The sequence below is a fragment of the Clupea harengus genome, chromosome 7, assembly GCF_900700415.2.
Source record: "Clupea harengus chromosome 7, Ch_v2.0.2, whole genome shotgun sequence".
In the NCBI taxonomy this organism is placed as follows: domain Eukaryota; kingdom Metazoa; phylum Chordata; class Actinopteri; order Clupeiformes; family Clupeidae; genus Clupea; species Clupea harengus.
In genome coordinates, this window is record NC_045158.1 from 10748656 (window position 1) to 10761282 (window position 12627).

The 12627-nt window shown below is 45.4% G+C and overlaps 1 protein-coding gene across 12 annotated transcripts in view; it reads left to right on the top strand.

Moving 5' to 3' along the window:
* Window positions 1–12627, top strand: part of kcnt1b (potassium sodium-activated channel subfamily T member 1b) — a 51557-nt gene that overhangs the window by 18922 nt on the left and 20008 nt on the right. For all 12 annotated transcript variants that reach the window (XM_031570472.2, XM_031570473.2, XM_031570475.2 and 9 more), the window contains 8 exons: window positions 1323–1402; window positions 8245–8347; window positions 8666–8722; window positions 8868–8916; window positions 9650–9709; window positions 10034–10108; window positions 11040–11123; window positions 11675–11769. In XM_031570472.2, coding sequence (XP_031426332.1) covers window positions 1323–1402; window positions 8245–8347; window positions 8666–8722; window positions 8868–8916; window positions 9650–9709; window positions 10034–10108; window positions 11040–11123; window positions 11675–11769 — 603 coding nt within the window. The remainder of the gene's footprint in view (window positions 1–1322; window positions 1403–8244; window positions 8348–8665; window positions 8723–8867; window positions 8917–9649; window positions 9710–10033; window positions 10109–11039; window positions 11124–11674; window positions 11770–12627) is intronic.

The window sequence follows — 12627 nt, forward strand, 5'->3', positions numbered from 1 at the left end:
ATTCAGCTCCTTCTCCATCTCTCTCAGCTCCTTCCCGCTTGCAGGCGAAGGGGCTGCCTGCCTGCCTGACAAAAATTCTTAAATGTACCCTTTACCCCTAAGCAAACCAAACTCACTAGACCAGAGCTTCTAAGTCCAGACCTTGTGGGACCCATGTACCAATATATATGTGTGTTTGTGTGTGTATAGGTATGCATAAACACAGCCACATCAACCACACACCACCCTACCCCCACACACACACACACAAACACACCCACATCAACCACACACCACCTACCCACACACACCCATATCAACCAAACACCCACCTACCCACACACACACACACACAAGCACACATTACCCAGTGCCCTCTACTCTTTAACATGTGTTGTAACGGCGGTTGTAATGGTTGTGCCGTACTCTGGTGAACGGAGCCAGGAGCCACTACAAACTGTTCTGCATAGTAATTTTACCAGCTTGACTGGGTGCAAATAACAGTGAGTTGAATTATCCGAGTGGTAGTGGTAGACCAGGGTAGACAGAGGGAAAACATGAACTACAGGGGTCCCCCAGGAGCAGGAATGAGAAGCACTGGACTAGACCACAGCCCCTCAGGGACACATGTACATGTAGACAGGTATGCATAAACACACCCACATCAACCACACATCCACCTACCCACACACACACACACAAACACACCCACATCCACCACACACCACCTACCCGCACACACCCATATCAACCAAACACCCACCTACCCACACACACACACACACACACCCACATCAACCAGACTCCACCCTATCTCCACACACACACATCACCTACCCACACACCCCCACATCAACCAAACACACCTACCCAAACACACACACACACACTTCAACCAAACACCCACACACACCCACATCAACCACACATCCACCTACCCCCCCCCACACACAAACACACATTACCCAGTGCCCTCTACTCTTTAACATGTGTTGTAACAGCGGATGTTTGTGCCGTACTCTGGTGAACGGAGCCAGGAGCCACTATAAACTGTTCTGCATAGTAATTTTACCAGCTTGACTGAGTGCAAATAACAGTGAGTTGAATTATCCGAATGGTGGTGTAAGCAAAGCACCACGATGGTAGTGGATTCCAGTGGTCTCTTTTTTATTTAGTTGATTTCATACTTGTAGTATGCTGTTACATATTGAATAAATACAATCATGCAGTAACACGTTTCAACTGTGCAATGTGTTTGCTATTATTTTTACATTATTTTACAAATGTATTAGTTTCTAGGAGACCTGATGGACAATTCCATTATGTTTTTTCTTGTTTGACAGGGTTCAGGTGGAGTTTTATGTAAATGAAAACACCTTTAAGGAAAGGCTGAAGCTATTTTTCATCAAAAACCAAAGGTCAAGTAAGTAAAACTGATTTTTGTTTTCAAAAGTGCCAATACTTCTGACTAACAACATAAATCACTAAGAAAATCGTTATGTGGGTTTTACCCATTTGGTGGCATGGTACAGTCATTTGAAGCAGAGAACACACACCTGTAATTCCCACTATTCACCCAGACCATTCATTCAATACCTATTAACAAAGTACAACAGTTATCTAGCGAGCTAGTTTTTATCAGTACCAGTTGTGCTATTGTTGCCATTTGCCAGACAAGTTGACTCTGAGCTAGTTAGCGCACTAGAGTTACAAAAACACTCTGTAATGCCTTTTTAACAACATATTCAATACAAAATAAATAAAAGATTAACATTTTAGAAACTAAGCCAACTAACCCCTAAAAGTCACTCTGATTCAAATTGTACTAATTTATCTCAGAACCATGGTCCAATAAATCAACAGAGAAGTTTGAGTCAGAGAGTAAAGGGTGCTGGGAAGAAGATTAGAAAAACAAAGGCGGCCTTAGTTTGAGGTGAGAGGTAGCCTCGAGCAATAAAGTCGGAGTTACAGTAAGAGTTATAATTTATGTGAGGCTTCAAATCTTCATCCCGCTCCCTCTCAGGTCCACCTATTAATGAATCCCTTGTGAGAGTGTGAGAGCAGACATGCAGTGAACCAAGGCCGTGCCTCTTCTTGCATCACCCTTAAAAGCCTCGCGCTCTTAAATGCCCTGGTTGACAGGAAATAGTTAAAGTGCAATAACTGCTCATCGTGCCCCAGTTGATAGCATAGCTCAAATATCCTAATGGCACTCCCCTCCCACCAGCTGTGAGGGGAGTGCCGTGGCCTGAGCTGTGTAATGACTGTAGTAGCAGACTCCAGCTCCCACAGCTCCATCTGTACACAGCGCTGTCCAGAGTGCTGAAGCTGTGGGATGGGTGGAGCTCCTGCCTAACCCTGTCTATAAAGCCCAATATCAGTATGTCTGTTTCAATTTGGCAGTTTGTTGACAGTTTCAAGAAATCGTTATAATGGGCTTGCTGACACAATATGCAAACACACTTATTAAATGACCGCTAATGATGTTGTTTGTTTTGCCCTTTTCTATTTCTACTTCTCTTTGCTGTACAGTACTTTGACTTTTTTTATACTTTGACTTATTTCACATCACATGCGTATACATAGCAGAACAATTTTACAATTTGAGTCTGGCACCAGTGGAGACACTAGCACTTCATGGAGGTATTCGTAGTTAAGTAGTTACTAGTTCTAATGTATGCAATCTACCTCAAAAGTCCAACATGCCAACTTTCCAGCATGTCAGCTGGTATGTGTAGATGATGAAGATTGTGAAGGAGATTGTTTTGAATGCAGTGAATGGATTAGCTTAGGTTGCATCTTTCTGTAATGTTCCTTTCACCTAGAGTGGATTGCTTTTGTAATGCAAGATGTTGTTTAATGTAGCACAGCAACATAATTTGTAATCGTTGCACAGCTGTTGGCTGATGGCAGGTGACTTAAAAAAGAGGTGACCTTAGAAAAGCAGACAGAGGGAAATGCTGTCCTTTGGATTCTAAAACTATATTGAATATTGAATAAATGTATGAACTATTTCCTATACGATAAGGGTAAAGATAAGGACAGAGACAGTGCCGTGTACAGTAGTGATACTTACTTTGACTACTTGGCTTCTTACTCCAGGCACTAGCCAAGATCAGTCACTATAATATAATGCCATTATATCAGTATAAGTGACATAGTACCTGAGAGATTTACTAAGCAAATTGGTCAAATTAACTATGTGACCATTCCATCACCAAATATGCTACCCATCCTTCATGTGCTATAGGATGTTTTGAGCAGCAGACCTGTGTCTTCATAGGGGAATAGTTTCCACAGCCCCATCTGGTACACAGCCGAACCAATCATTTGCTTATTTACATTTCCTCAAGCCACTGGCTTCTCCTCCCATTAGTTTTATTTCAGAAGTCGTTTGTTAGCTTATGTCAGACTCGGTTAAAAATGCCCACTGGGGTTAAATATGTATGGATTACAGTGGTGATTTAGGAACAGAGAGAGAGGCATATGCATGAAGGTGTCTTTCTATGCACGAAATCCGATGCAGTCAGATATGTTGGGCCTTGGTTAAGGTAGCATTTTGAAAGCTCAAGAGCTAGAACATTGCTAGACCATTGCTTGTGTCCCACACCTTGTCAATGCATCTGACATTTGCTGCACAGATAATATGGCACAGACGTTTTGCTCGTTTTTAAAAATAGATCTAAAGTGGAATATATTCCAAGCAGAAAATGGCTGGTTGTCATAGGAAACAATAGGAGTCCTATTTCACTGGGTGTAGACAAAACTCAAAAGACCAAGGCATCACAACATAATGGCATATTTGCCTTGATTTTATTAGTATCTAGAATGATGAGCATTGGAGCAATTTGTGTTAGACTCTCTTATCAGAACCTCATCAACACAGTGGCTCTGGCCACTTCAAAGAGCCACATAATCATTTTGATATGTGCTGTAAATGGCACACCAGCCTTCAGGTTTTTCTCCAAATATCGGGAGAAAGCGCTTTGGGATGTATAGGCCGATTGTGCGTCTGTGCATCTATGTGGTTATTTAATTGCAATTCTGGAGACAGTGACTACTGTGAATAGGGCAGTTGGAGTCCAGGGAAGACTGGAGGGCAACCAGGAAAGACTGGTGACGGCAGGATAGACTGCACCGGGGGTGGTGGGATAGTAACCCTACCCACCAGTTTTCCAAGCGGAAACACCCAAAAACTACTACGAAGACAACAAAGAAAAAACAGCCCGAGGGCCCTCCGAGAGGCGGGATGGAAGAAGGGCCCACCAGGACGGATACACCGGTAACGAATGCAAGGACAACGACCAATGATGTGAGGACTCTTAGGAAGTGCGGGTGCGGATGGGAGAAGGTAACAACACTCAGGGGGCTGCACATCCACATGGGGAAGATGAAGTGTGCAGGCAGGAGCCAGAAGCAAACTTGCGCTGCTCAGGCAGGTCAGACAAGTGGGATCCAAGGCCGGGTAAAAAACCACAGTGCCATCGGGCCCAATGTTGCAGAGGCAGGAGAGAAGGAGACGAGGGATGTGGATGACCCCCAGGAGGTGACCCCTGAACCACCCCCGAGCAACCCAAGGACCGAGTCAAGCCAAAAGGCCAAAAGTCTGAACGAGCCGAGAAGGAAGATCAAATGGCCAAAGGCCAGCGAGACGGTGGAGTGGAAGAGGCTGGATGAGTCACTCAGTGATCTGCTGCAGAACGCACTGCGTGGCACAGTGGAGGCCAAGCTTAACCTGTTTGGAGAGATTATCTACGAGGAGTGTAGCGACAGGTATGGCAAGGTGACGGGCAGGAAAGCAGCCGAAAAATCTAAGGGAAGAAGGGAAAAGGAGATTGACGACCTAGTAGCAGGCAGAAGACAGCTTCGCAGACGCTGGAGGAAAGCAGAGGAATCAGAAAGAGAGGGTCTGAAAGCCCTTTGGGATGACATCAGAAGGAGGCTGGCCAACCTGAGGAGGGCAGAGCGCATCAGGCGGCGAAGGAAGAGGAAGGAAAAGGAGAGGGCAAACTTCTTTAAGAACCCCTTTTGCTTTGCACGAGGACTCCTTGAGGAGAAGACCAGTGGATCGCTTGAGATCTCCAAGGAAGATCTGGAGGATCACATCCATGGTCAATATAGCGATCCCGCAAGGAATGAGCCCCTGGGCCCACCAGGCTATGTGCCAAAGCCGGGAGAACCATCAGTGCTTTTTGATGCTTCACCACCCAAGCTCTGTGAGATCAAGCGGGTAGTTTGGCGGGCAAGATCGGCATCTGCTCCAGGGCCAAATGGGATACCATACAAGCTGTATAAAAACTGCCCAAGTGTGCTGAAGCTTCTATGGACCCTGATGAAAACAGCTTGGACCAAGCAGACCATTCCATCACAGTGGCAGAGGGCAGTGGCAGTTTTCATCCCTAAGGAACAGAACTCCAAGACCATCGAACAGTTCAGAAGTATAGCCCTGCTGAATGTTGAGGGGAAGATCTTCTTCTCAGTCATGGCAAGAAGAATGACTTCCTACCTGATGGAGAATGGCTATATTGACACCAGCTGCCAGAAGGCCGGGATTCCAGGTTTCCCGGGGTGTGTGGAACATGCCACCATGATCTGGGAGCAGATCCAGATTGCCAAGAGGGAGAAGAAAGACCTGCATGTGGTTTGGCTAGATTTAGCCAACGCATATGGGTCAGTGCCACACAACCTCATAGCATTTGCCCTGGACTTCTTTTACATCCCACAGAGCATCAGGGCCATGGTGATGAGCTACTTCCAGGACTTGCACATGTGCTTCATGTTGCCAAATTCCACCACCATCTGGCAACAGCTGGAAGTGGGGATTGCGTTGGGATGCTCCATCTCCCCCATCCTCTTCATCACAGCTTTTGAAGTGATCTTGATTGGAGCAAGACAGGTGGTGGGAGGAGCCCGTCTGCCTACTGGACGGAAGCTCCCCCCACTAAGGAGTTACATGGATGACATCACATGCTTGCTCCAAACTGCTCCATGCACGTCCAGGCTCATGAAGAGGCTGGATGAGTTGATCACTTGGGCCAGGATGAAGTTCAAAGCAAAAAAGTCAAGGAGCCTTTCCTTGCGGAAAGGGGTGCTGAATGACAGGGTCACCTTTATAATCGGCGGAGAAAACATCCCACGCATTGCAGACCAGCCCATCCGAAGTCTTGGGAGGCAATATACAGCCAGCCTCTCAGACAAGGAAATAGGAAAGACCACCTTGCAGCAGCTCTCAGCAGGCCTGGCAAAAATCGACTCAAGCCAGTTACCTGGAAAGTACAAGGTGTGGTGTTTCAATTTCACACTGTACCCAAGGGTAATGTGGCCGCTGAAGCTGTGCGAAGTCACCTCGTCAGCCGTGAGCAAGATGGATGCAAAGACCAGCTCGTTCATCTGCAAATGGCTAGGACTCCCAAGGGGCCACTCATCGGCCAGCCTGTATGGAAAGAACACACTTCAGCTTCCCCTGAAATCTATCACCATAGGTTACAGGCAGGAGAAGGCAAGGCTGGTGATGGAGCTGAGGGAATCTACAGATGAGACCGTGAGGGACATGGAAGCCCGGGTGTTGACTGGGAGGAAGTGGAGGGCCGAGGAGGAGGTGCAGAAGGCAGTGGGCAGGCTGCAGCACCAGGAGATGGTGGGCAGAGTCCAGACGGGGCTCGCTGGCCTTGGGTGGGGAGATCCGCCTATTCTGGATCTTGTTGTCTCGGATGTGACAAAGATGGCAGAGGAAGAGTACAGGGTCAAGGCAGTGGCGCAGGGGCAGCAGGGACGCTGGACGACGTGGGAGGGGGTTGCGGGTCGGGTGGTGAGCTGGGCAGACTTCTGGAAACTGCCACAGGCTCGACTCAGTTTCCTCATCAGGGCAACCTACGACACTCTGCCCTCCCCCCGAAACCTCCAACAGTGGCTGGGCACGGAGCAGGCCTGTGACCTCTGTGGGACCATCAATGCTTCCCTACAACACACTCTGTCAGGTTGCAAGACCGCGCTATCTCAGGGCAGGTATGGATGGCGGCACGGTCAGGTGCTGAGGAAACTGGCAGAGGTAGTGGAGAGGAAAAGGCAAGAGGCAAGCGCTGGGAGGCAGCCGGGGAGCCAGCAGAGGACCCATTTCCTTAGGGAAGGGGAAAAGGGGGACACTGTCAGAAGGAGACCAGCATCCACCCTTTTGTTGCCAGGAGTGGAATGGAGAATGGAGGTGGACTTGGGCAGGCAGCTCCACTTCCCAGGGGAGATCTGCAGCACCACACTGAGGCCAGATGTGGTGCTGTGGGCCAGGACGGAGAGATCTGCGCTGCTTGTGGAGCTGACGGTGCCATGGGAGGAGGGGATGGAGGGAGCCCACGAAAGGAAGAGGGCAAAGTACTCTGACCTGGTTGCGGAGTGCAGGGAGAGCGGTTGGAGTACACGACTCTTTCCAGTGGAGGTTGGCACGAGGGGGTTTGTGGGAAGCTCAATGACTCGCCTACTTAAAGAGCTAGGGCTGAGGGGCAAGGAGCTACACAAAGCCACCAGAGAGCTGTCTGAGGAAGCAGAGAAGGCAAGTTTTTGGCTTTGGTTAAGGAGGCGGGACAAGGCATGGGGAGCGAGCAACTCCTGAGAAAGGCTAGCTGCGGGGGGTGACTGGGAGACGTCCCTGTTCACTGCCCCGCCACCAGGAGATGTTCCGGGATAAGGGGCGAAACATCTGTGAAAGGTGGTCCCCGGCTGACGACCCCGCAGCTAGCCCAAAGGGCACCGGTGGAGGTGCGGCAGGCCTAGAGCCTAGCAGGTTTTACCACCTACCTGTTCACACTAATTGGTTAGTGTGTGATATATTGTATGGTTGTGCCAATATCAGTTTTCTGCAGCATATTTGTCAGAAGTGAGCGACACACTATTGCAGTCAGAAGCTCACCATAGGATAGAGAGTATTATTCATGCTTTAGTGTCTCTCATTTTAATTGTTAATTATTATTATTTTTATGTTTAATTATTGTCTCTGTTAGAATTCTGTAAAGAACCATGGGCGCTCCTCAAGTCATTCCTCAAACGCTCTTTGTCTCTTTATAATTATTATTATTATTATTATGATTATGATTATTATTATGATTATTATAATAGCACTTAGTGACTGGAATTCTGAAGTGTTGTTTTTTTAAAAGGTAATTTCAGGCCGTGGCTGAAAGGCCACTTGGTTGTTGACATTATGACGGTAAATCAAATAATAATCCCCATGGGTCTGGATGAAAGCGCTTTTGTCTGCTCTCTTCTATGTTCCAGGCCTCAGAATACGACTCTTGAACCTGTCCTTGAAGCTGCTGACATGCCTGCTGTACATAGTGAGAGTGTCACTGGATGATCCCGATGAGGTCACACGTGCAAGGTGCTGCATAATGAATGTCCACATACACATAATATGCAATATCATGGTCAGGGTGTTCCTGGGACACAGGTGGTATTTATGTTTGGGGGGGGGGGGGGGGGTTCCAAACAAAATATTGATGCAAAGTTTATAAAAGTTGTAAAAGTTATGTTTAGCCATAGATATGCAGAGATTATGATTCATCATCAGACTAAACAGCAAGTTATGTCTGAACTGTGCCACAGTGACCATGGAAACCCTCTCTTAGATTATCAAGCTTTTTATATTAGAATGGGCTTGTTTGCCCTCATTTTCACTGTAATTAATTTGTCTGTGCAGCAGAAACAGCACACACTCCAACAACACAACGACCTTTGATCCTTCAAATATAAACTGGTAAGTCCTAGAAGTAGGGCTCCCTGTAAAATCCTAATTTGTCTCTGTCTGCTTTATGATAGCAATACACCTAGCAATACACGTGTAAACTAAGTCCGGTCTTTCTTTGTTTGCTGTTGTTTTTTTTTTTGTTTTTTTTCGGAAGGGAATTAATCATCTGGGTAAACAGAAGAACACCTGTGTGGGCTATTCAGGTAAGAGAACTGTTACAAAGAATGAACTGACTCAGTAATGAACTGGACAGCAAACACTGGAAATTGGCAATGCACAATAATTACACTGAGGCGTTCAATTCCCGCCAGAAAGCTCTAGAAGGTTATTACGGTTATTCCATTGGGGGTGGGGAAGTCTCACTTTATTATCACCTTATTAACACTGAGAGAGATTTAATGCATTCTGGGAACCAATTACCTGCTTGCATTGAATCACTCTTACTGTTACTGACTGATCATGGCTCTGATCCAGGCCTCTGTAAGTCATTCTCATTGACTCATGTGGTGCTAGGAGCCTTAAAACTGTCTTATATCACTGTGGTGTGTCTCTGCAGTGATACAACAAAGCAATGTTCTCATTAGTTAAGTTCTCAATTACTCTACCTCTCCAGCCCTCTCAATCTGGTTGAGATGATAGAGGCCTTGAAGTAGTCTCCTGGTGGAAATGCTTCTCATGTGTTCTCGTGTGTGTGTATTATTCGTACCCTGCTCTCTTAAGCAATGGCATTGATGTTCGTCACTGTGTGCCATTAAAGTCACTTATTATTGCTAATGTATTTGTCATAAGCCCCAGGGGAGTAATTACTTAACCTCCCTTTCAATAACCCCTGTCTCTCTCTCTCCCTCTCTCTCCCTCCTCTCTCTCTCCCTCCCTCCCTCCCTCTCTCTCGTACTCTCTCTGTCTATCTCTCCCTCCCTCACTCTCCTGGTGTAGGTGACAGTGGCCTTAATTAGTTTCCTAGAGGCAATGCTCCTCACATATCTAAGTTACAAGGTGAGACCCATCTCGATTAACTGTTTCATAATGCTGTAATTATAATGAAACAAAATCCCAGACATTCATTTTATTGAAAAGTCGGCATGTTTTGTTCCGGTCCAAGCATGAACTGAAATCAACTGAAATGCAAACATTAGTTTTAATTAGTTTAAATGTAGGGTTACGTAACTGACATAGTATGTTGTGACTCTGAAGTTGACCATTTACAACCCAGTATAATTTTGAGAGAAGTTATATTCCAGCTGAGTTGTTGAGGGTTTGGTCAGTCTTACATATCAGTCTGGTGGTGTGATGCTGACTCTTTGTCTTGATGTCTTAAAGGGAAACATCTGGGAGCAGATGTTTCAGATCTCCTTCATCTTGGAAATGATCAACACCGTGCCATTTATAATTACAGTAAGTTTACAGACAGATTGACACTTCAAAACACTTCAGCTTTTGTTGCATTAGCTTATTGTTGAGTTGTAAAATCTATTATTTTAATGGTATACCTCATAGCTTGTGTTCAACACGGCTCTGTTATTTATGTTTCTGAGCCTCATTAGAATGACACACTTTAAGCAGAGTGATTAACTGTTTGATGAAATACTGTGAAGAGGAAAGATGAACTAATAAATGTTACGTTCTGTATGCTCTTGCAACTGGTTCTACTTTGCCCTTTTCTCTTTGTATTGCTTGTTGTTATTGTCATCTCCAGAAAGACCGTAAAACTTCAAGATGTATCTTTGTAATCGTATTGTTTGACCAACGTGGCTATATATCTTAGCATCTCCTTTCATATGCACAGCACCATCGTTTACTCAAGTCAAGTCAAGTCACATTTATCTGTATAGTACAAAAACAACAGGAGTTGTACTAAAGTGCTTTCCAGTCGAGGTTAAATGATTTACAGTGAAAATAGACAAGAACAAAAAACTAAAAACACAAAAAAACATTTACATTTCCCTAAAGGTTCTAAACTGACAGAATTACACGCAGTCCTCAAATCCTCTCTTATCCTTTGTAGTCTATTGTGTGTCCTAGTGTGTGCCCCTGCCAGTCATAATAGATTGTGGTGAGATTCAGGTGTTATTAATGAGTCCTAAGAGGTAATGACAGTTGTAGTGGAAAGGGCATCAGGATAATGGATTCAGCAGGTTAATGATTTAGTTTTGCCGCATTAAATCTCAAATGTCTTCTTCAGATGCCCGCTGGGGACTTTCACATGTCCAGTATGTTAATCAATCATGTTTTGTATGGGTCTGTTGGTCATTTCACAAAAATGTCCTATGCTGCTATTTTGTGTGAGTGTCATATGACATTAAAACACTTTCCCTCTGGTCTACAGATCTTCTGGCCTCCACTGAGAAACATATTTGTCCCTGTGTTCCTCAACTGCTGGCTTGCCAAGTGCGCTTTGGAAAACATGATTGTAAGTGCTTTTATGGCAATGACCTTTTGGTTTTTATCAGGATCACAGGTTATGAATGAAAGTAGCTTGTGGGAGATTGTTTATGAAAAACCACCTGTTTGTTTTACTAATGAGGCAGCCAGCCAGGGGTCATGAACAACTTGGCAGAAAAGCACCGCAGGAACCTATGTGTCTATGTTCAAGCGATAGCACATCATTAGATATTAGACCTGACAGTGACAGTGATGCCCAGTGATGGGTTTGGTGCTGGTTTTTCACAAAACCAATTAAAAGACAAAAAATAAAGAGAGAGACAGTTGTACCAGTAAATCCATCCTAATCTACAAGCCCCTTGAGGATGTATTGAAGTCAAATTAAAACCGATTTTGTGTTACAAGAGCACTGTGGCATATAACACATTGTACATTGACAGAGGACAGAGGAAAGTGAGCTTAACCTCCATACAATTCTTACCTGTAGCCATGTCTTAAATGCAGTGTAGTTCATTGGCATATTGTGCTAAGACAGCCCCAGCAATTAAACCCCTGGCCTTTTCTCCTCTCCACCACCAGAATGATCTTCACCGTGCCATACAGCGCACCCACTCTGCCATGTTCAACCAGGTGCTCATCCTCGTCTGCACCCTGCTCTGCTTGGTCTTCACCGGGTGAGTCCCGTCTTCGGAAATCAAGATCACCCGCCTCCGCGACCAGCCTTCAAATTGCATTACATTCTCTTGCAAAATCCAGTCAATCCTTTGCAAAACAGTGAACAGAGGGGACATGGAAATCAATTAGGTTTTTCTTAATCTCATTTGGTGTGACAGCCAGGCCAGGGCCTTGGCCATTGTTCTTTGTCAAAGAATAGTTGAAAGAGGTCCCATTGAAACACTTGACATTGTCCTTTATCAAATCAACGTGTTATGGGTGTTGGAAGTGTTCTATTGTTTGCTAATATTGTTGTCATATTGTATCTGGTCACTGCATAACACTCAACATACAGTGGATTAGCCAACTCCATAATGACCAAAGGTTTCTGTCGAAAAATGTAGTCATGTCAGATGTCAGAAGTACAACTGTGTAATGCTGGTTTTGCCATAGTATTGTCTGAACAAAGTTATGACATTGCCAATTCTATGGCATTCTAGGCTGCGGGTTGGGGCTGTCCATGCTCTCTGCATGCCTCTCTCTACAGCAGTTTGATGTCTCAGGTTGTCAGCTGACTGAGTGACTCCCCTGTTAGCACCAACTGCCTCTTTTTGACTACTCAAGACTCCTGCATTATCTAGCTTTCCGTACTATCGTACTCTCTTCCTTTTGGGGTTGCACTCATGGTATCGGTGAGATTGTGGTAAAACTAGGCTGTTGATCAAGCCTCAAAGAAGTATCATAACACTGGCCTTGTTGGATATTACATGGCAAATTAGCCATGTGTCTAATTTAGCTGTTGTAACCATGGCAACCTTAATACCCTGTGTAGCCATGGCAGCAGTTCTTAATGGAAATGAAGCGAGGCAGTGGGCTGA